Source organism: Sphaerodactylus townsendi, linkage group LG08 (genome assembly GCF_021028975.2).
Source record: "Sphaerodactylus townsendi isolate TG3544 linkage group LG08, MPM_Stown_v2.3, whole genome shotgun sequence".
Classification (NCBI taxonomy): Eukaryota; Metazoa; Chordata; class Lepidosauria; order Squamata; family Sphaerodactylidae; genus Sphaerodactylus; species Sphaerodactylus townsendi.
Window position 1 is genome coordinate 84,791,511 of NC_059432.1, and position 24,116 is coordinate 84,815,626.

The 24,116-nt window shown below is 42.9% G+C and overlaps 1 protein-coding gene across 1 annotated transcript; it reads right to left on the reverse strand.

The window, feature by feature from the left end:
• Window positions 1-1,108: 1,108 nt before the first annotated feature.
• Window positions 1,109-23,868, reverse strand: LOC125438638 (phospholipid scramblase 1-like). The gene is made up of 9 exons (XM_048507106.1): window positions 23,592-23,868; window positions 17,187-17,219; window positions 14,991-15,131; window positions 12,120-12,286; window positions 9,373-9,415; window positions 6,105-6,325; window positions 4,786-4,947; window positions 2,479-2,640; window positions 1,109-1,584 (listed from the first exon to the last, which is right to left on the reverse strand). Exons 2-9 carry the CDS (start codon window positions 17,191-17,193, stop codon window positions 1,528-1,530), a joined length of 960 nt encoding a protein of 319 aa, XP_048363063.1. The 5' UTR covers window positions 17,194-17,219; window positions 23,592-23,868; the 3' UTR covers window positions 1,109-1,527.
• Between the last annotated feature and the right edge of the window lie 248 nt (window positions 23,869-24,116).

Sequence of the window (24,116 nt, forward strand, 5' to 3'; positions counted from 1 at the left end):
CTTGCAATAATGAAAGAAGTGAAAGATCATGTCCTTCAGGGGAAAGGAGATAACTTTGGGGATTAAAAAGTCCAAATTTTTGCACCTTGTAGAGCTGCACAGAAGGTCCCACAAAGGCCTGAGCAGCCTTCTGAGTAAACCTGTTTAAGACAGTACTGACATATGGTAAAGAGAAATAAGGCTGTATTTCACCCAGATGGCTCCCCTCTCTAGTCCCCCTGCCTCGGCTTACTCTCGGGGCTGTGGTTATACTTTTTTCTCTGGAATGCCTGCAATATTGATCACCTTTTCCATCAAAAAATGTTGTTTCCACCCAAGGAACAGGAACTGAATTTACATCTCTTCTTTTTCCTTCCTGTCCTTATCAGCAAAGTTCCAGAATTGATTCAAGGGATGTTTTCTTTGGTCCTTCTCCTTTATCCGTGAGGTCATTTCCTTCTCTGTGGCATGTGTTTTGTTACACAAGTTCCCACACTGCCTTGATTAAAAAAAACCCAATGCTTTGGAATCTTTTGTAGAAACAGAAAATTTGGAATATTTTTGAAGGAGAAAAGGGAGGGCAGGAAGCAAGACAGGTGATGGCGAAGTTAGCAGTAAAAGACAACAGGCAACAATAGAACCAAAGATGTGGAAACCTAGCCTCAAGTTTCTCATCGAGGATCAAACCAGCAGAATTTTGGCCTGCAGGCCAAATTGTGAAGGTGCAGCTTGACGTGCTACCCTTCAGCAAGCATCTACTTGCAGCTGACCCTGTTCAAGCTCCAGTCTACCCCTAGCAAAGAGGAAAAGAATGTGCCATAGAGTCACAACTAATGGGCAGGTGATCCAGTCACGAGAAGCAGAGGTGGTTTGTCATTGCCTCCCTCCACATAGCAACTCCAGTCTTTCTTGGTGGTCACCCATCCAAATACTGACCCTGCTTAGCTTCAAAGCTCCGATGAGCCCAGGCTAAACAAAGATACCCACCAAAATGCAGACAGACTCAATTAGGCTAATGTCAGGTGCCAGACACAGAGAGTAGTCCTTTTTAGGGAGTCAGCAGGCTGTCTTGAAGATTCAGGGAGTGAACTAGCTGTTACTGATATATTTCATATCATCCAAATCTGTATTTATTAAGTGCAAAGTACTTTATTTCCTTAAATAAAATGCACAAAAACAAATGCTCAGTTTGTTTTATATACAAAGTGTGTTTGCCTGTAAAGTTCCTCTTCTTTTCATTGTATACATTTGCGCGGATGGACACCATAACCTGCATTTGTACATACTGCAGGGAGCTTTCTCAGAGCACTGTGCCAGGAAGGATCATATACGTTCACTATATCAAATATAATAACTCAATATGCACTTGCAATGTGTGCTATATCATAAAGCAGCAGCCTCATAAGTGGAATTACTCCAGCATGTAGCTTCAAAATCTTGAGTTACAACATTGTCATTCTATGCACAGGCTTTATAGTTATAGAGAAGCAAGGACAAGAGTTTTGTGAACATTTTCTCTGAAGGGTCACAATGCAGAAGGCAACCCGGTTACCAGACTCCAGTCCTCTGTTGTCGACTGTGTCCCTGTTCAAAGAACATGAAATCCTACGGAAGAAGAAAATGTAATTAGATAACTTGTCAATGCAGATCGAACTCTTTCTCATGTTGCTTTTACAGAGCTCTAATAACAGGGAAAAAGAAAGCATCTCATCATTAAAAAAGGAGACAAAGTGTGGCAGTCAATCTCAGCCTCGAAATAGGAACCGGCACGTTACCAGCACCTTGCATTGTGCATAGAAACAGACTGGGAACCAGTGTACATGGGTCAAGATTGGACTGTCTTAGTCCTTATGACTCACCTCATTGAACATCCTGGCTTCAGCATTCTGCACCAACATTTCCAAACATTTCTCAAGGGTGGTACACACAGAGCAATTGCAGTAATCAAACCTCGGTGAAACCAAGGCACGCACCAAAGTGGCCAGAAAAGATCCCAGCTGATTAACCAGTCAAAGCTGATAAAAGGCACTCCCAGCCATAGTTGCCACCTGATTATCCTAGACCTGGGTTCAAGAGCACCCCCAGGCTATGAATCTGTCCCTTCAAGGAAAATGCAACCCCATCCAGGACTGGTGAAACCTTAAATCCTGAAGCATTTCTGGGATTAAACCTCAGATTAGTAACCTGGATCCACTCCAAAGATGCCCTTAGGCAGGGTTCAGGGTTTCTATAGATTTCATGAGATCAGCTAGATGCATCCAAGCTTAAATTGCCAGATAACCTAACTCAGCAGTTTGATGCAGATGTTAAAGAGAACATGGGACAAGATGAAACCTTGTGGGACCTGGCAAGAAGCTAAGGACTAGCAGTACCACCTCCTCCAACCTACCGTCCAGGTAGGACTGGAACCACCACAAAGGTGTCTCCCATTTCCAGCCTGGAAAAAAATGTGCTGAATAGTTACTGATGACATCACAAGACTGAGACAGATCAGCTTACAATAAGGAAGCAGGCTCCAATCATAACTGCTTTCATTTTGACATCGAGGTCCTGTGGGAACTGGATTCCAAAGTTGTCAGCATCAGTAAAGGCCTCCCTCACATAGCCAGTCCACTGCTTAGAAATTCTTCCAATTGATGTCTTTTCATCTGCTGACTTGACCTAATTTTTGAAAAAAAAATTGAAATTGGAAAAACTATTTTACTCTTGCAGCCACAAATTCATCAGTTACAGTTTTGAAAAGAAAATTTTTGTATATCCATACTGAAACTGGATATGCATCTTTTTTTAAAAAAAAAACACCTCCGACTGTCTGTGAGCAGTCATGATGGATGCAATGTATCATGAAAGGTCTTGGACTCTTCAGTATTCAAACAATACTCAGTATCTACTTTGGCTACAAACATCAATGATGATTAGTTTTTCCAAGCCCAAACAAAAGGTAATTTTGTCAAGTTCTATTATCAAATATTAACTGTTGCAGAATCTCAGGTTGAGCTCACCTTTGAGACTGGGGAGCAAGCATTTTCTTAGTACTGCTATCTTACTATACATAATTGGCTAAGGGTTGGAACATCTGACGACAAACCCTTAGCCAATTGTGCATCCTGTGCATCCTGAACGCCCATTGGCCATTGCTGGGACTGCAGAGCAGCGACTTGGCGGGTCCAGCAAAGCCCTCCCATCTCCCCTCCAGTCTTCACAAAGTCCTCCTGCCCACCCCCCAAACACCTAGGCCAAGCCCATAGAACACCTGCTCCACGGGCCAAGAAAGGCTCTTCAACCTCCCCGCCCCCCCGTCAACACCAAGCTCAGGCCTGCAAAGCAGCTGCTTCACAAACCTGGCAAAGCCCTTGTCCTCCTCAGTCTTCACAAAACCCTCCCACCTCTCTCCCACCCCAACCATCCACATTTCTCCCTCACTGACCCTCATACTCACCTTCTAACCCTCCCACTAGCCCAAGCCTCACCTTGCCACCCTCTCCCACCTTAATACTAACTTCCAATCCTTTCCCACCCTAATACTCACCTCCCAACCCTCCCGCCATCCCAATACTAACCTGACAACCCTCTCCATCCTCATACTCACCTACCAACCTTCCCCCACCCCTATCCACCCCTTCCACCCCAAGCCTCAGCTTCTTACCCTCCCCCATCCTAAACCACACCTTCTAACTCTCCCCCACCACTACCCACACTGTCCAACTCTCCCTGCTACCCAAGCCTCACCTTTTCACCCTCCCATCACCCCAAGCCTCACCTTGCCACCCTTCCCCACCCAAATACTAACCTGCCAACCCTCCCCATGCTAATACTCACCTACCAAGCTCCCGCTATCCCTAGCCACACCTTCCAACCCTCCCACTTCCCCAAGCCTTACCTTTCCAACCTCCCCCATCCAAAGTCACTCCATTGCCCCCACTCCAATCCACCACACCAACTTCATCTTGCCTCCCTCCCCACATCCTAAGCCACTCCTCTCTACCATCCCCCTATGGTCACCTTCCCTCCTACACCAAGCCACATCTCTCCAACCTCTCCCACCCCTGAGCCACAGACCCAGAGCTAGGTAAATGGCACAGATCGCACTGGGAGTAAGGGGGGGAGGCTAGGGTCCTACTAAAACACATTGCAAGAAAGATATGTCCTCTTCCACCCTTTCCTAGGGACCACTGCATTCCCCCGCAATGGGCTTTCCTGCTAGAAATGCATATTCTGCCACAGGTATAAGGATCTGGTGCCAGCATTAGTATCAGAAGATCACCCAATTTAGCTCCACTCTGCAATCTCCATCCCACATGGCTTTTGTCTATGGAGTCCGGCAATCAGCAAACCTTTTTGGTAGTCCTCCCTTCCCCACCAGCAAAAAAGCAGTCAATGTTTAACCTCATGTTAGCCATTCTGATTTTTTTGGAGGAAGGTTAGGAGAAAATGCATTTGAAGACGAGGAGTCTGGATTTATACCCCGCTTTTCTCGCCAGGTCAGAGTCCACCATTCATGGGGAGAAGTGGATAATCAAACGCAGTTCTCCAGATTTAAGTCCACTGCCCTTAACCACTACATCACACTGGTTTGAATGTTAAACTAAATATCATAAATAAACAAGCATTTCCACCTGCCACACCTAACTCAGTCCTTTACCATGTCTCCCCAAACTCCCAACAGTCCCAATTAAAAATGTTAGAACTCAACCCAAGGCAACAAAACATGTGGGCTGGCTGTCTCCCCCCCCCCCCCACTCCCTGGCCAATGGCCACAGACCAACATGATCAACTCTAGAGCACAGGTTTATGGGATTTCCTTACCTCAAAATTAATATCCTCACAGCAGCTGCATACTATACAGGGCCCAATAATTTTAAATATGTCTTCTCGTGACTCATTTTGGATAGTAAATTTAGGCAAGCAGGGGTCCCAAAGCTGTTTAACGTACCCAACTGGTGTGCCCAGGGGTGCATAAACTTCAAGCTTAAAAACAAAACAAACAAAAAATAGCATCTTCAGAACACAAAATTATGTTTCAGTTTCTGTAACAAGCTCTCAAAAAATCTGCCCAAGCTATATAGCAGTGAAAGTCAACATGGTCTGATTTTGCATTCTTTCAAAGAATCGGATGATTGGGAATTTCTGTAAAATATTAAGGAAGAGAGGGGGATCTACAACAGAGAAAGAACAGGCTAGAAGATGTAGTGAGAAAGTACAGGGCCAGATTAAGACTCTTAGAGGCCCTAAGCACTGAAAAGATTATACTGAACATGTAATTCAAAAGAAAACCAATAGTAAATCATAATATATATATTCTAATGAATAAATATTATTATTTGTATGAAACAAACCAACTATTATTCCATTGCTTTCTTGCTTTGAAGATACATAACATTTTAACTTACACAAATCAAAAATACAAAACGTTTATGGCAGCTTACTTATAATTGTATTTATACCACAAAAGGTTTTCTCCTGCATTTTTAATTGCAGAGTTTTTGATCATATCCTCAAAATCAATGTGATGTGACAATTCTGCTTCGATACTTAGCAAACATAAAGAGAAAAAAAAACTCTATGGGGCCCTCTTTACTTGAGGTTCTAAGCATGTGCTTATTTTGCTCAGTTAATCCAGGACTGAGATTATATAAGCCACTATGCAAAAGTGTAAGAAAGGTGATGCTAGGAAATTAGAAGTGGCTTTGAGAAGTAGATTTTGGGAATCAATCTGAAGACAGGATAATTTTTAAAAGTCCCAGTGCAGTTCAGGGTTCCAGGAGCAGCCGCTTTTGTTGGGCTAACAACATGAAGCAGGGCCATTCTTTTACTACTTTAGAGAATTTCTCAGTGAAGTGGTACCATCTAGATCAGGGGTCTGCAACCTGCGGCTCTCCAGATGTTCACGGACCAATTAGCCATGATGGCAGGGGCTGATGGGATTTGTAGTCCATGAACATCTGGAGAGCCGCAGGTTGCAGACCTCTGATCTAAATTTAAAAAAACAAACCCTTGATGATCAGCTTACTAAGGGACATTTCAATTATATAAGAAGGTATGCCAAATGTCTTATCCTTGAACTAGAAAAGCTGGCTTAACAAAAAATAAATAAAACATAGGCCAAGGAACAAAAGGTGGTTTACCTCCTGCAAGCAACAAGGACAACAGCAACAGGAACATCTGAGAGGTCTTGTGACCTCTATAACAGGCTGGCCCAAGTTGTCAAAGATCTTCAATGTAAATGGCCGTGAGGGCCCACAACAATTCATCGTACAGAAGTCATTTTCCTCAGCTGCAAAGTAGACCCTTTGTCCCAATGTATTTTTTATTTCATATTTGTTGGCTGTTTCAAAGCCTGTTATGACTGAAAAGGAAACAACATAAATGCAGATGGATTAGTTCACTCAAGTTCTGATTCAAATATTAGTAAAATATATATATATATGTAACTTCAACTAAAATCTACAACATCTAGGGTCTTATAGCAGCACCTGTGTTGGTCAGCTTGACAAATGAATACGTCTAAATAAATTTAAAAAATCAATTCAAAGAAATAAATTATAAAAATAAGTGAAAAAATGCATCTCTAGGCTCACACTCTAAAATATCGAACATTACTTAAATATACACCAATTGCCCAACACTACACTTTAAAAATGAAAACACTACCAGGGCAGAGACCACACTACAAAACTGTAAGAACAAAAACAATACATACAATCAGCAAGAGATCTGATATGAGACTAATTAAAGATTAAGTTCTAAACACAATAAAATAACAGAAGTTATCATTTCTAGACCAGTCATAAAAAAGAAAGATAAAACCTAAGCGGGGGGTGGGGGGGTGGTTAAATTAAAAGACCGGTTAAACTATTAAAACAGCCAGAGGGCATAAAAATCCATTAGTGGGGATAAATATATGTTAAGGAATACAGATGAGGAGAGTACTGAAGCAGAATGACCATCTCGACAGTACGATAAGAAGAGATTAAGTCCTGTAAGGTCTAATAGAAGAGTTTGGATTTATGCCCGCCCCCGTTCCTCTCCTGTAAGGAGACTCAATGGGTCTTACAAACTCCTTTCCCTTCTTTTCCCCATAGTCACCTTGTGAAGTAGGTGGGGCTGAGAGCGTTCCAAAAAATTGTGACTAGCTGTGATAGAACTGTGTATTTTTAAAGTGCAGTTCTGTCAAAGTATAATATTGTTTATCTCCAGAGTGAGGCACAGAAAGGCCTAGGAACAGAAAAGCCATCAGATTGGCTGTGACCTCGTGCACTCTGATTGGACAAGTAACTGCATGATGCAGAGAGGATGGAGGTTAAACTCCTCGTCAATACATTCTGAAACACTGCTGATGTTAAGTGCTGCCTGTCTGAACTATGTGATAAGCTAAACTATGAGGGAAGTAGATCAGCCCAACAGTGACTGCTTCTACCAGTTATTAGCCTGAGTGCTGTGTGAAAGCAATCATACAGACACCATGTACAAGTGGGGTTAGGTTTATTAGAGAGACAAATTGAAGACCATACAAACCAGGATAAGAACGACTTCTAAACAGAGGAGAGTCCTAGTGTACAAGTGGGTCTGGGGTATAGGGTTTTGATTTAAGTTGACCTCAGTAGAGAGTTTATGTTTTGGTTTTGAGGGTTTTACCTAACTGTGAGTGCTGTGTGAGGGTACAGTGAAAAAATATCAAGCCACTGTTAGGACCCTAGCCATAATAGCCATAAGCCAGAACATCTAAGCAAAGGAACTGTACAAACTGTGAACCATCTATGAAACTAACATCTAAGCTAAACTGAACTATGTAATCTTAATTGCTGTGCTGAAGAAGCCAAAAACTATAACGCCGTTTCCGCACAGCCACCATGCGCCCCGACGCCGCCAAGAGTTCTGCCGGCGTGGGGGCGCAAGCCTGTTCGCACGCAAGCGTGCGAGCAGGCCAAGCAGAGGCCCCCGCAGGAGAGGCGGCTCCGCACGGAGCCGCCTCTTCCCCCTTCTCCGCCCCACTCACGATGTCACCGTCGTTGCCTGCTGGCCATAGAAGCCCCGCCCACGCTGCCCTCCGACCCCTGGAGGTCGGAGGACAGTGTGGGCGGGGCTTCCACGGCCAGCAGGCGACGACGGAGACATCGTGAGTGGGGCGGAGAAGGGAGACAGCGTTTAAAGGGTTGTTGTTTAGGGCGGCCTGACGCCACCCTGGGGGACGGGAAGCGCAGTCAGGTCGCCGCTGCTGCGTTGCAGCAGCGGCGCCTGTGCGAACGGCGGCCTGGGGGCGGCGTTTTTACCGCCCCCAGGCCGTCGTTTTTGGGCCGTGTGGAGTTGTTATTCTCCCTTTACCATCTCTGGTCTGGTAAATAAATCTGTTATTCTGTTAAAGTTTAAATCTGCCTCAAGTATTTATTTGTGCCTTTGTGAGGTAAGTGCCTGTTGAAAAGAGAAATAAAAGTCAATGGGCTCCTCTGCCTTCTGGATGTGAACAGGGTTAAGGGAAAGTGCTTTCTACTTTACGCTACCTATTATTAGAGGCACTTCAGTCCCTGAAGGGACAAAAGCAAGAAAAACCTGAGTGAGTGGTTTCCCTGCCTGAAGAAATATAGGTAAAAAGGCTGCAGATTGCACCCAAGGTCCCTCAGTTGGAATGTATGAGTGGGTAAATAAATCTGGTTTACCAGATAAGGCTCCACCATTTGTGTGAAAGAGTAGGGATTCAAACCCAGTTTTCCAGTTTAGTGTCCACCTGCTCTTAACCTCTATACCACTGGCTCTAATAAAGGAGAATTTTGCATTAGTTCAGAATGCCATATATAAAGGGAAGTTAAATGAAGCAAAAAAAGTTAGCATCAGTGTTAGAGAATCTAAGTGAAAGACAGAAGTACTACAGTTAAGGATACCCAGACTAGGAGCTAAACAATGGTAGTCATGCATCTCTGATATCACAACAATAGGAGATAGTAAAAGCATGGAACATGAAGTTGTCACAATACCAAGTAAGTTATGTCATATGTTACAGAGGCATTGGGAGAATTAGTTGTCCAGTCATAAGCTGCAGAAGTGAATGTTCACCTTGGCTTGGTTTGACCTCAAGGAATGCCTTGAAAATATAACTATGCATCCTGATTAGATGTAGCATTAATGGGAAGTACTTTGCTGCTGACTGTATTTCAGAAGCTACAGATGAACAATGCTTTTCGAACTCTAATTACCACAAATCCAGCACTGCAAAAAAATTTAGTTGCACATAAATCACACTGCTAATTAAGAAACTCACTGCAACCAACACTGGAGAAACTGAGGAACAAACAAAAGCCCAGGGATTTGGTGACGGGTAACATACAGAAGCATACAGAAAATAAATGAATATATATATCAGGATTCACCAGTAACCTCAAGTAACAATAAGATACACACCTTCCAGAAGCTCTAGTTGCTGATGAATTAATATCTGATCAATCTGTCAAAGTGGTTTAAAAGAAAGGCACATATTAAAACTTACATGTTATTTAAAAAGTTATATTCCCAGTTATTTTACTCTCTGTTCCCATGATTCACATGACTCAGAGTGCTCTATAATTAAATTAGTCAACCAAATCCTAAAACACATTTATTTAGAAGCAGTTTCAATGAATCAATGGAGATTATTTGTTGGTAAATGTACTGAAAAACCATAACCAGAGAAACCAGTTCAAATGACAGGACAGCTGGGAATGAGCATAGAATGACTTCATAGAATCATAGAGTTGGAAGGGGCCCTACAGGCCATTCAGTTCTACCCCCTGCTCAATGCAGGATCATCATGCAACAGTGATGGCAAACCTATGATACAAGTGTCAAAGGTAACATGCCAGGATTCACCAATATCTAACAATAACTATTTTCCCTGTTTGAATCAAAGACAGTTATCCAAAGAGATCCTTTTCAGCCAAAGGAACTGGATGACCATTGCGTGAAACAGGACGCTGGACTAGATGGACCACTAATATGATCCACCAGGGTTTTTTACATTCATCTTTCAGCCCCGCCCTGTTCATCTGCTTTTTTTCAGCATTTCCTGATCGTCATATTCCCATGACTCAGAGTGCTCTATAATTAAATTTCCAGCAGAAGAAAGCTGCCAAAAAAACCAGCTCTTGGGACTTGTGAAATGTCATGGACTTTCACACATCAAGCAGTGGAAAGATATATTCCTGTTCAGGCACCTGGTTCAGGACTGACCCTAGGCATGGTTCCCCTTGCCATTTTAAGATTTTTTTCCTGCTTAGTATTGTACTTGCATGAAAAGTGATAGCCAACAGCAATGTCTGAGAAGTATCTGAGTAGTTACCACACAGCTCTTGAAGGCTTTTCATACCTATCCACTCACTCCAGTCATCTTCAGTGACCCCGCTCTGGGTGCTCCCACCATCTGAAGCTGTACAGATGGCAATCTGAGAAAGGCCTTCTTGGTTGTGATACCTAACCCCCTCCCCAAGGAGATGCATCTGTCTCCCACTACCATTGTCTTCTGCCATAGGGCTAAGACTTGTTCTGTTTTGTTTGGCCTACTCCCAATAATTGTTATTGGCCCTCCTCCCTGATTGTGTTGTTATGCTTAGATGTTTTACTGAATTGTTTAAATGCTTTTGTTGTGGATGACAGGCAGATGGATAAGATATTCTGTAGGTTCTGGGTATGGGAAAGTTGTACTTCTCCAGATAGAGGACCATTTAAAACCTAAAGGGAAAACATGCTACCTCTTAGACTGAAGGTATCAAATTCTGGTGGACTTCAGCTCCAGGACCTGGCACCCAATTGACTGAGGCCCTATTAGCCCATGTGGGAAGGAGTCTGGAAAGGGGAACTACTCCTTCATTTAGTTATTTTGCTGAGGCATTTGCAACCCAATGGAGTCAGCTCACCCCTATTGCCAGTATGGGTGCCCACCACACTAGTGCAAGGGGCAAATGACCTGGGGTGTTACCTACCCCAGCGACCAGGTGCCATTTGGCTCCCAACTCGGAAGCCACTGCAATCGTCTAGGCCCACTGGCACAAAAAAACTGCACTGGTGTGGTTGGGGGCATTCTGGAGGTGGGGGGTGGAGCTGACCTTGGTCAGTTTCCATTGCCCGCACTACTCCTGTACTCTGGCAGACTCAGCATTGGAGACATGCCAATTTTTGTGGTGTATCTCTGTTATTCCCTATAGGAGATTCTCAAAGGTTTTTGTTGTTTGCTTTTTTGGGTTTTCTGTGCCATAGGAAAGCCTTTTGGAGAGGGCCTGCTTGCTTTGGATTGGATAGTTGGTGTTGTGGTGGTTGATGAGGTATGGTAGAGGAAAATGATACCAAAGGATGCTTGCAGACGTACTGGGGGACAGGGGGCACCACACAACCAACAAAGAACAGATTCTCCAAGGACCTAGTAACTTTTTTTCTGATTAACTGTACTAGAAGCAATTTTGAAGGTACGGTACCCTAAGCTTGTGCCTTATAGTCAGTGGCGTAGAGCCAAGGGTGTGTGTGTGTGTGTGTGTGTGTGTGTGTGTGTGTGTGTGTGTGTGTGTGTGTGTGAGAGAGAGAGAGAGAGAGAGAGAGAGAGAGAGAGAGGCGCGCGTTCCAAGGCATGGCATGGCAGGGGCGTTGTGTGCCTTGGGCACAGTTCCCCCTCACTCTGGCCCTGCTTTAAGTACTCAGATTGTTTAAGTAAAGAGCCTGCACATTTCTTTACTTACCACTTTGCCACTCTGCTTGCTAATGAAACACAACCCTGTATTTGTCAACTTTGGGCAAAACTAGGTGAGAAAGATGGGAGGATTTTACTTGAGGTGGCAGCATGTGATCAGAGAGGGGCCATTAGTAACTTTCTGTCCCAGTTTGCTGACTGGGCTGCAAGCTGGCACTATAAGTTTGGGTAGAAAGCATGCTCCTGCCACAATTTTTACACACATTTTAAATGCTGTTTTAATGCTGTAATGTTTTATTGTTGAAATGTTTTCATGTTTTAATGGCTGCTGCCTTAGGAATCCTATTTGGGTAGAAAGGTGTCACAGAAATGTTTTAATTAAAAGTATGATTTGATCTTCCCATACATATTCACATAGCATGTATATAGCTTCCTGCATTATATATATTCCTATTTATTAGGAAAGAGAGGAAAAATAAGCAGAAAGAGAAAATACCTGGCTTAAATATTCTAATCCGGGAGGACAGTTTGGAATTGGAGGTGGGGCTGGCATCCAAATTGCACCACCAGGTGCAGTGGGCTGACCTTGAACAGGTGGAGCTCCATAAGCTACCGGATAACCCTGGAAAGCGTAAGGAGGCTGTCCTGGAGCACCTGGAGCTCCTTGTAAAAAGAAAAAAGATTATGGAAGTCATATTGCGCAAGTCATTTTGATATAGTACCATCCTGCTCTACCACACACAAAAGCCACAAAGGGGCAAGAAATGTACGCATAACACATTTGAATGTTGGGAAACAAACGTATTTCCTGGATTCTAAATCTGTGCTCACCTATGTAAAATGCAGATATCAGAAACAATGCACCAACACATACTTCTCAAAGTATAGAGCTGACCTTATAACAGTGCAAACAATGCAAATAAAATAATAATTTAACAGCACAATTTTGGTATAAAAATGGGAGAGAGAGCATGAACATGACTGTACCTTTTGGGTTAAGAATACAAAGCACAGATCTCTTGTTACATGCCTCTGTCTGACCATGTGAGCCATCAGCAGTGTATCTTGGATTCTCTCTAACTTCCCCTCAACTGTGGCATTTTTCATTCTAGTGAGGAGGCCAGAGAGGCTAATTGATCTGAGGTGAATTTGAGTCTAATTTACAAGCCAGTTAAAGTTCAGAACTGGAAAACCCTAGCTCATTCTGCCCCCCTAAATTTACCTAAGTGGCACTAAAGTTGCAATCCTTTTCACAGTAACTCCAGTCAATGCTTACTGAAATCAATGCAACATTTCTGCATAGGATTGCAGTACAAGTCTGCTTCAGTCCAAAAAATATAGCTTAACTGGTTTTTTGGGTCAGAATTGCAGTTACACCCCCCCCCCCACACACACACACACACAGACACACAATTTACAACTAACTTGCAGGAGATACTGAACACAAATCTCAGCTAGTTCATAACTTTGTGCATTATGGCGTCCATGAACAGGCCTTGACAAACATTGTTTTTTGCCTAGTTACAGTCTTCTTTTCAAAAGCCACCAGTTGGGGGAAACTGAAATTTGGAAGTATCATGGACTAGCATTTACAACAGCGATCTTAAGACACAAATTTAGAAAGTAATGTCCAAAATTAGGCTAAATAATACACTTCAAGTGTTTGGAGACAATATCTTGATTTCCCTGTGCTGTTCAGAAAGGGAGTGCTTGGAACAATTATCCTCTCAGCAACTGTACTGATGACCTTACTTTTTACTACCAACAGACTCAGAGTACAAATGATGTGACTCCTTCACCACCACCCCCTGCTCAAAGAGGATGGCTCTCTTTAACATGCAATGCAGTCAAAGGGTATTTCTCTAGAAAATATTTCCTTAAAAGGCATTTATTATCCCAGCATGAGCACTAAAAACATGCCTATATTTACCATGGATGTGGGATCCACTGGAGGATTTACATCAGTAGAAATTCATCTGTGGGACACGTATTTCTCGTCTCCCCCCTCCCACTGCTCCTGGGGGATAAGGTCCCCTTAATATTGAGGGATTGCAGGTCTACAGCAGGATGGAGGAAGTGGCAAAAAATCACCCCACCTCTTCCACTTGTGGAAACTCTCCTATACCTACTGTATATTTCATACAAAGGCCCTTGTTACTCATGGAAAATTATCACTTTTTTATTTGTGCAATTTCAAAATCCAGTCTTAATCATCCACAGGGAATTACACAACTTGCATATCTTTATGACGGTCTACATTAGGCTTATTTATGCCCCCCCTCCCTTTTCCTTACAGTCTCCAGTGCAGTTTGGCCTTTGCTCCTACAATCAGGAAACCCACTGTGTGCTCCAGTTCCAATCTGGCTTTTTATTTTAAGTTATCTAACTGATGTACTTCTGGGATGCATGCCTGCTCCAAAAGCACACAAATGCATCCATTAGCTCATTCAAATTAAAAAGGCATGTCAGGAGGAACCATCACTCAAACTAAAGCAATTTTATATACCATCCAAATTAATAACAAGTTATAAAATAAGGTAATAAGTTATACAATTAATAAGTTAAAAAAAGAACTGGGTTGGAAGAAAGAAAACTCCTTACATCGCCAGTATTATTACTGCTGCACTTAAATATAGCAACAATGTACACAACACATCACAAGAGTAATTAATCAGAATGCAGATAATTGTGCTACCAACCTCCCGCTATCCCTAGCCACACCTTCCAACCCTCCCACCTCCCCAAGCCTTACCTTGACAGGTAGAAGAGGGAAAGAAAATAATGAGGAACGTGGGTGGGCAAATGCCATTACACCTGTGACTTCATTTCTTGTGGAAATGAACACCAAGGAGTTAAGCGAAAGTCTTTACGGGATGGGTGGGATTTTAAGGAAAAGGTACCTCATGGGTTTTCTGGGAGACCTAAGGGTATCCAAGCAGAATGGATGGAATATTTTAAGAGATTATGATCCATCTGAACCCTCAGGTAGAGGTCTTTCCTAACTCTGCTTCCTGAAATCCTTGTAACTTGATACACCTTGTTTGATCTTCTGCATACAAAAGGATTGTGCAATTCCTTTTAAAGTCTTGTCTGTCGCACTGGACAAGCAACATTCATTTTAGAACTTTCATAAAAGCATTTTAAAAGATATGATGTTCGATACAATTTGGTATTGAGGAAGGCATCTGGGTTGATTAGATATGCATATGACTAGATACACAACTGGACATACTTTTTATGATTTCTTTGAAATGCAATTAGGTATTGAACAATTTACAGAAAACAACAAACTGCATGCGGACACAGTCACAAAACAAGTTTGTGTTTCTTTGACCAAACCAGAAAGTTTGTATAGACATCAGCTTACCTTGAAAAGTTGGTCCAGGGGCATATTGAGGATAGCCGTGAGGTGGTGGTTGTCCAGGGTATCCGGGCCCTGGGTATCCGGGCCCTGGGTAGCCAGGCCCTGGGTAGCCAGGAGCTGGAGGCACAGGTGTAGGCTTTTTAGCTGGAAAAAGAGACAGACAATGTAAACATACCTACAACCTCAGCTCATGCTGGCATGCAGTGGCTACATATTTGTTTTTCATTATGTCGCATATGTAAGAATATGAGCCTGCTAATAACAACGTTTGAAGTTTGTTTTTTAAATTTCTGCAGAGATTTGAACACATCAGACTAAAATGTCTGTTCAGTTAATACTGAAAGAATTACTGTAAGTCTTGAGAACTGTATTCTGATTTTTAATTTGTTCAAGATGTTTATCCTAATGTACATACTGCAATAAATTTAACAAACTCTGTTTTTAATTCATAAAAGAATTCAGCTTAACAAGTACATCTTGATTATAAAAGTTTCAGGTCATTCATAAATGTTCAAGGGTGAGAGTTTCATTTTAATTTTAAAATTCAGGCTAATTTGAGAAAATTCACCCACTGCATAGATTACCTGATTGAAAGAAGTCTGCTTCATAATATTTATAGCTTTCAAATATTGGATCACTATTCCATATTTCCTTACAGCAAACGTTCACATTCTTCTCCTGCCAAAGGTGCTGTACCAGCAACAGCTGTTTACAGGTGGTACAACTTTGTCTACCAAGACAACACAGTGATGACCCACTGAATTTCTGTGCATCAGCCTGTTGCTCAAAGCATACAGATTTGGGTAGGAAAAACAACTAGGGAACCTACTTACGTTATACCACATGGTTCAACCAAAGCAACAGATTAAATTTGCTTCTTAATATTTTCTTCTACTGTAGCTTCCAGATTTCCCACAACCATTTTAATCTTCAGGTTACTCATGATTTAAGATTACAAACCTCAACCTGTTGCATGCATATATGTGTACATGTGTACGTGTTTCTTTCCCTGAGACACGCAGCCCAGAGGGTTAAACAAAAACATTTTATTCATGGTATTAACATAACATTGAAGAAAGTAAGGTAGACGTTACAACGTTTCACTCCCATTGAACTTTTGAACTGTGGTCCTATTGTAACTGGGATCCTTTGGTTACAAATTGACTATTTTCAGCCCCTCTTCTTCATAGGAAAGGGTCGGATGCCCTCTTTCTCCTCTCAACTATCCAGCTTTCCTGTGACAACTCCCAACGGCTATTCTTAACTGCTGTTTTCCAACAGTCTCTTCCCAGCATTCCTGGGTAGCTCTCAGGGAGAGGCACTGTCTGTCAGAGAAGTGCTCCCATTCATGGAGATATGGCCTTCACACGTTCGTTTCCTACATGAACACATGTCATGTGCATGGGCTGGTGATCTAGCACAGGTGGACAGTGGGGCCAGTGTGCTCATACTTCCCTCCTTTCTATGTGCACTATTTCTACAAGAGTAGAGAGAGCTTTTGGCATTTAGTCTCCAGTTTAGGATGAGAAAAACTTTGATTCAATCAACTTCCTTCCTTGGGATGCTGTGTGGTTTCCAGGCTGTATGGCCGTGTTCTAGCAGCATTCTCTCCTGATGTTTTGCCTGCATCTGTGGCTGGCATCTTCAGAGGATCTGATAGTAGAACTTCCTTCCTTCATTTTGTGAAGCTGCTTTATCAAGGTCTACCAAGGTTGTCTACTTGGACTACACAGACTACATCACCTTCTACCTGATGTTTTTACTGGAGATGCTAGAAGACCTTGTGCATGAAACTGTCTGAGCCACAACTCCACCCAATAGGAGTCTGGTGACCAGAGCTGGTTTCAGACCAGGCATCCTTAATCATACTATGAACAAGAAGACATGGTAGTAAGTGGGGGGGGGAGTATGGAAATGAGCATGGGGAAAAGCTATGTTCATGCAGATATCGGTTTCCCTGTAGCTTCCTGTGATGCTAGAATACAGCTTAAAATTTGGTCAAGCAAAAATACATATTTTCCACACCATCCCTGTTTCTGTAGGTACTAATTCATACCTTCTAGGTATAAGGGACAAATCAAGGTCATAAGAGGAAGCCATGCAAACAAGGTTATCCCAATGACTCCAGCAGAACTAGAAAACAGATATTCTAATTCTCAACTAGGAAAGACAAAATAAATTAACAAAATAGTTACTCACGTTCCATTTCCACAGATCAGCACAAGGTTGTTTCTGGGGAGGGAAAGAGTAGATTTTATACAACAATTCATTCAACTCTTTTACAGTTTAACATTTGACATCTGAAAGACATTTGCCACCATCCCCTACCCCCACAACCAAATGTTGCATCTGTGTACTCTTCACAGTCAATGCACATTATTTTGTTTTCAAGGAGGTATAGTTTTTGTTATGCTATAACAGTGTTTTGAAATGGCTATCTTGATCTATCGCTTTGTATTAGCTGCCTTGAAAAGCTTCTGGATGCCAGATTTTCAAAAAATCTGACTACATATTTTACATTAAATCTCTTTTATTTTCTTGTTAAAAACCTTGCGCCTTGTTTTAAAAGTTCAAGCTTTAACACAACTGGGTCTGGAAATAAATGACTCCTGTTCCTTTTAAAAATTAGTTTTAGATTATTACAAGTGCCAAACCTGCAAAGACTTGTAGGAGACCTCTTATTTCTTCCTGAATCCTTTTCTGTGGCAGTCCCTATAACCTTTCCCTTTTCCCTGCTTCCCTTTCTTCTTTCCACCCACCAGTAAACTGACCTTTATTAGCCCCCATGTCTTGATTTTTCACTACTAGGTAGCCTCTCCCTAGGAAAATTCTAACTGGGCTGTGTGGTGGCTGGGCCAGACTGAGTTGAATGGTGGCTGCAACCACCAGACTGAGTGTAGGCAGCGAGTTTCCAATAGTTATCACCGGGCCTGCCTCTGGTGAGATCTCTTCTATTACGGACATGACAGATGAGAGCAAGCAGGCCATTCTCAAGGCTGTTTTGGCCTCCCAGCCCTCTCCCGCTCCTCCATGGCTTTCAGAACGATTCTTTTCCTAAAGCTACAGGTGTTTTTGTTATTTAGGGAAGTTTTGATACTCCAACACATTTTTATTTTTCTAGATTCCAGATTTTTCTGCAACCCTGGCCCTTCCTTCAGGTTTGTAGAGCAATCCCTCCAGTTCATCCCTAACTCCATTTTGAGGCGGTATCAATCACATCTTCTGTGATGCAGTTCAGAAACAGGTATATTGATAGATCTGAAACACTGGATCTGTATCACTGCATAAACTCATCATTTAATCTTGCTTTCTTTTTGCATGAGCCAAGACTGGCTGCTTCACAATTCTAAACAGCAACACAATTCATCAATCCATCTTAGACTTCTCCCCACCCATCCTTCCCAGAACACAGAATCAAAGGTCAAAATACATGGATGTGGTTCTGAGCACAACTGAGTGAATTTAGAGGAAAACAGGGTGCTTTAGGGCAGGAAATGCAAGAGAAGAGACATGGGCAGTCAACACAGTGTTGACTTTCCTATGTCTCTACCCTTGCATTTGCAACAACAGAACTTTACAGCAACTTTACAGCAACAGAACTTTACAGGAAATCAAATTTGATGATAAATAAAACTAGGTTTCAAAGTTTAACAATTTTTTTGACTTTGGAAACAAGAAGCACAAAGTGTGATATAAGGAATTAATAATGTTTTATTGATTATCAGCATTAGCTAGCCAATGCAAGAATGTAAACTCATTTTTCATTTGCTTCTTCAAACACCTGTGTAATGGCTAGACCCACAGAAGTGGGTCTTTGGCAAAGGGGAAAAAAAGATCACAAGCAATTCCCTTGCTTTTGTGTTTGTTCTGTTTCTAGGAAGTAAACAGAAGGCAGCCCTCAGAATAAAGAAAACGTTTCACAATATTCCACTTCAGCTAGTTTAGATGATTGACCTGTAACTCTCCAATCAGCAGGGCCACACCCTGGCAGCGTATACTTTGACAATTGTTCTTGTTAGTTTAAACAGGAACTCCTCACTGTAAAAATTGTATGAAGCAGGGATCCTGAAGGAAGTGAAACTCCAGTTTGCATATGCTAAGGTAAGTACACACCTAAGAGAATAAGGGTACTTACAAAGTTATCACCTGATTTTTCCTTAAAGGCTGGTCCATAATGTCATAAAGGTAGAAGAAGAAGAGTTGGTTTTAATATCCCATTTTTTATCTACCTTTAAGGAGTCAAAGTGATTTACAATCACCTTCCCTTCCCCTCCCCACAACAGACACCTTGTGAGGTAGGTGGGCTGAGAGTTCTGAGAACTGTGACTAGCCAAAGTCACTCATCAGGCTTCATGTGTGGAAGTGGGGAAACAAATCCCGTTTCACAGATTAGACTCCACCGCTCATGTGGAGGAGCAGGGAATCTAACCAAGTACACCAGATTAGAGCCCACCCCTTGTATAGAGCAGGGGTAGGGAACCTGCGGCTCTCCAGATGTTCAGGAACTACAATTCCTATCAGCCCCTGCCAGCATGGCCAATTGGCCATGCTGACAGAGGCTGATGGGAATTGTAGTTCCTGAACATCTGGAGAGCCGCAGGTTCCCTACCCCTGGTATAGAGGAATGAAGAATCAAACCTGGTTCTCCATATTAGAGCCCATTGCTCTTAAGTACTACACCACACGAGTGGGGTGTGTGGTGGGGAAGACACTGCTGACCAAAGGTGTGCAGACTTCAATTTTATGTAAACAAGCACAAAGAAGCAAAAAGCTCACAAACAGAGACGCATAGTCCATAAGAAGAAAAGTTTGCATTTATACCGGCCCTTCTCTCCTATAAGGAGACTCAAAAGGGCTTACAAACTCCTTTCCCTTCCTCTCTCCACAACAGATACCTTGTGAGGTAGGTGGGGCTGAGAGAGTTCTAAAAAACTGTGACTAGCCCAAGGTCACCCAGCAAAAATATATGAGTGCGGAAACAAATCTGGTTCACAAGATAAGACTCCACCACTCATGTGGTGGAGAGTGCAATCAAACCCGGTTCTCCAAATGACAGTCCACCCACTATACCACACTGGACCATAACTTTTATTAGAAAAGTGAAACCACTGAAAGGAAAAACTGAATCCAAACAGAACATTTTCTATTTACTGGGAGCCAGTTCTCTAGAGCATACAGCAAGTATTAAAACGACTTCTCTGTATATTTGGTTGACAACTCGACAGAGTTCTTCATCTTCTAACTCCCTCTCATACTGTCCTCTCTTTCCCACAGAGGATCTATGACCTCTGATCAGAAGCATACCAGCAGAAAATGGTGCCCAGGGGCAAGAGGTTGCTGCTGCCAGCGAGCGAGCGCCCCGCCCTCCATGGTTGCTGTTGCTGGTGAGCGTCCCCCGTGGTTGTTGCCGTCCCCCTCCTGTGGTTGTGGCTGGTGGTTGCTCTCTCTGTGAAGGCAGCAGTAACTGCGGCCGCTGGCAGGTCCACAGTAGGCCTGAAGCTGGCGAGTGCAACCCCGACACAGAGGGAGCCTCCGGGCGCCACACCACAGGAGATGCTGGGCATGACCCAGTCAGAACCCGGCAGCTCTCTACGTGCCCGGCCCATGCTCGCTGGATTCAGGTCCACTGTGGGCCTGCCGGCGGCCACAGTTCCTGCTACTGTGGGGGGGGGGGGAGATTCTCCACCCTCCCATGACTAGTAGGCCTAACCCTAACCCTTCCAGAGTGTCATGTCTGCCTCTGATTGGCCCCACTAAATGGTATGGCTTCTGCTTAAAGAGACCATTTCCCCTCCCTTAGGAGTATGATTCAGTTATGGAAAATTCCATATCAAACAGCTCCTTACACTGTATTATTAACTGATCCTCTGCATGTTTATCAAAGACAATGTTAACTACAGACACCAAGAGGTTGCATTCAGATATCACAATGCAAATGAGAACATAAGAGGGTCCCTGCTAGATGAGACTAGTGGTCTACCTAAGTCCAGCTTTTTTTTTCACAGTGGCCAACCAGTTGCTTCTAGTTTCACCCTCCACGTGTCATAGCTAATGCTGGATTCTTGAGGTGTATGTAAATTCCTAGCCTTTCCTGCTAATAAGATGCTGTAAAACTTCTGTGAGAAAAATGGGGAAGGTTCTGAAGGGAGGGGGGTTAAATAAAGATATCTGTCAACTTGCCATTTAGGATTCAGTCAGACAGAAAAGTAGGGATTGACAGGAATTACAAATATCCTACATTAGGCAGGCAGATCTATTTTAGACCAAGACCAAGGATACAGGAGAGGATCAAGGAAGAATCCTGAAACTCCAGCTAAGCTAAGTTGGAGTTTATGTTTAGCCTTATTGACTACTTGCAAACACTTGCTACCCTCCACTAGAACAAGCAGAGTCTCAAAACACCTGTCACCAGGTGACCAAGTTATCTGGAAATGATCCAATCATGAGTAATGTTAATCTAATTGTATAGTCTTGTTAATTTTTGACTCAAAAAAAAAGGAAAAAGTACACTGACATCACTGAAGTCACAGGAAGTTTAGAAATACTAGAACACAGGATGTGTTGACGTATTCATTGAAGAGATGGAAACAGAATGGAAAGTGATTATTTCCCAAAACAGTTGATGAAACTTATAGGTCAAAAATGCAAATATCAACCTGTGTATTTATTGCAAGCTGTTTTGTTTAAGGCACCACCAACATGGTCTTTCCATTTATTAGTCACTGTTGCGATTTCATCAAGCCATGTTTACCAAAAGTGTTAAAAATAAGTCAGAACAGCAAGAGTAACTTTCTCTTTTTTATGCAAACATGGGACATAACTCTATTGACTCTAGCATGGGCTCAGCATATATAAGGATAAAATCTGTTTATCTAGACTATCTGAGGAAATCATACTATTGTTCTAAAAGAGAAATCATAAGGCCTTTTTAAATATTCAACAAAAAGAGGAGTGCTAGCACATATTAATGGCCTACGTCATTATGTTTATCAGCAAGGAAAGGGCAAGGGGCATGCCCATTAATGTAGGAGAGCTTTTCTTATTAACTGACTACTATAACACTTCAATCAGCCTTTTACTAATTATTTTGGTTCCATTTTTTAAAAATTGCGCAATTGAAGGGTAATCCTGCTTTTGGAATATGAATTTACCGTATAACAGCAAGCGTCCCACCACAAAATCCTTCGTGTAGATCTATGACAAAGGGGAAAACTATTTCCACCATTTCCTCCCACCCAGCACTGCAACTGCCTCACTGTTGTTCCTGAGGAACAAAAATGTTCAGGGCTCAGCCCACTACAAAAGGAGGGAAAAACTGGAAAGGCTCCCCACTCAAAGTCTGCAAGTGGCTGTATGTCCCCACTGGCCATTCTACTGAAGCCCTGAGCAGAGAGGCCCTTTCACCAATAACTGCAACCTGTAATCCTTCAGCTGACAGACCACAGGCCATTCTGCATGCAAGACACACACCCCAGTGATGTATTCTGGGATATGATGCAAAAGGAAGACTTCAGCAACACAAGCAATTTACAGAAACTGAAGCTAGAACCATTAATATCATCTGATAAGTGAAGTATTTTTGTTTTTATGGAACAAGGAGGTGGGTTTTTTCCCACTATTCCCCAAGATTTCCCAATTTTTCTGCCTGGAAAAGCCTCTGACTTTTTAAAATTCTATAAATTCTGAACGAATCAAATGCTTTTTAACTCAAGTTTCCTGATTTTTTAAAAAAATTTTGTAGATTTTTTTTCAGTACTACTCCAAATTTGCTAACTTTTCCTCTGACTTGTTCATGCTATGTATTTTAAGAATGAAAAACATGGCCTCTTTCAAAGAAGCATTTCCCTGATTTTAAAAGAGCCACATTTCACACAGGTTTCTCTTCAGCACCCCCCAAATTTCCCAGTGTTTGTCAGAAAAAATGGGAGTGGAATTTCCAGAATCCTTATATTTTTCTCCCAGGCCTCCATGCCTATTGGAATTGGTACATGAGAGAACATGGGCAGGGCATCAAATATGTGTTCTCCTTGACTTAGAGCCCAAACCTCTCATAAGCGCATTGTGTTCAACAGGGCTTACTGCAAGTTAAACCAGACAGTATTGCTGTGGACTGATGCAATATTGGAATTTTGACAAACTACGTTTTGCAACAGGCGAGCAAATTGCACGAAATCTCCTGGCAACCTACGGAGAAATCTACAGATCAGCGTATCTGAATAATCATATCACAGGTCCAGGAAAGGGAAAACAGAGCTCTCGACAATCTCAGCATCTCTTCCAGAACTGGAAGCGCAAGCCAAACCATGGGTTGTGACCCAAACGGTGACGCCTAACTTGGAACTAAGCAAGGGTTTCGCGAAGAATTACATCTGCGCACTACTTTTAGGAATGGGGCGCAGGCGGGGAGATGACTGAAAAACAGCATCGAAGGAAAGGAAAACGAAACTACTTTGCCTGGGAGTCTTCTGTTGTTTTCTGTTCACGTTCCCCACTAACAGCAACCTGCGGGGCTAGGCGGACAGCCAAGAGCCCGATCCAGCTACATGTACCCCAAAGCAAAGCAGACAGTCAATGTCCCTTCCCTCCGGGGATAAAATCCAGTACCTGGGCGGCTCCTTTCCTTTCCTCTTCGCGGTTGCGCGCGTCCGAGTCGGAGCTGCAGTGGCTCAAGGTGCAGCTTTTTACGCCTTCGCTGTACGAGAAGGGAGGGGCGGCGAGTAGGAACAAACAGTCCGGCAGGGGAAGGGTCAGGAAACGTCAGTAAGAGCCGGTGGGGGGGGGGGGGGGCGGAGAGCTCTGCTGTGCCAGGGCAGGAAACGCAATCCAAAACGCTCGGCGCCCACTGACGGGAAAACTTTGGACTGGTTTCCTTTATGGAGTCCTCCTGTTGGCCCAGTTTTTTGCACTTGTGCTCCGCTAGACTTGATGGTTAAAATTAGAATGGGAATGCAAAGCTTCTTGAAAGTCAGCTGCTTGGTAGTAAAAGCCTTTAACTCTTTCGATCAAGCGCCTGCTTGTTTGAAATCAGCCTCGTTCAGTCTTACTTCCGAGTCAGGCTGTAGGGACGGGTTAAGGACAGGGCAAGTAAGCCAGTCAAATCAGAGTCAGCCCTTTCCTCTATCTACATCT

Bases quoted from the DNA above. Each gene is read 5' to 3' on its own strand.
- LOC125438638 (XM_048507106.1), bottom strand. The intron at 12,287-14,990 runs GTAAGCTGATGT...TCTTTTTACAAG, and splicing joins CCCTGGACCAACTTTTCAAG to GAGCTCCAGGTGCTCCAGGA. The intron at 2,641-4,785 runs GTAAGGAAATCC...TTCAAAAATTAG, and splicing joins GTGAGGATATTAATTTTGAG to GTCAAGTCAGCAGATGAAAA.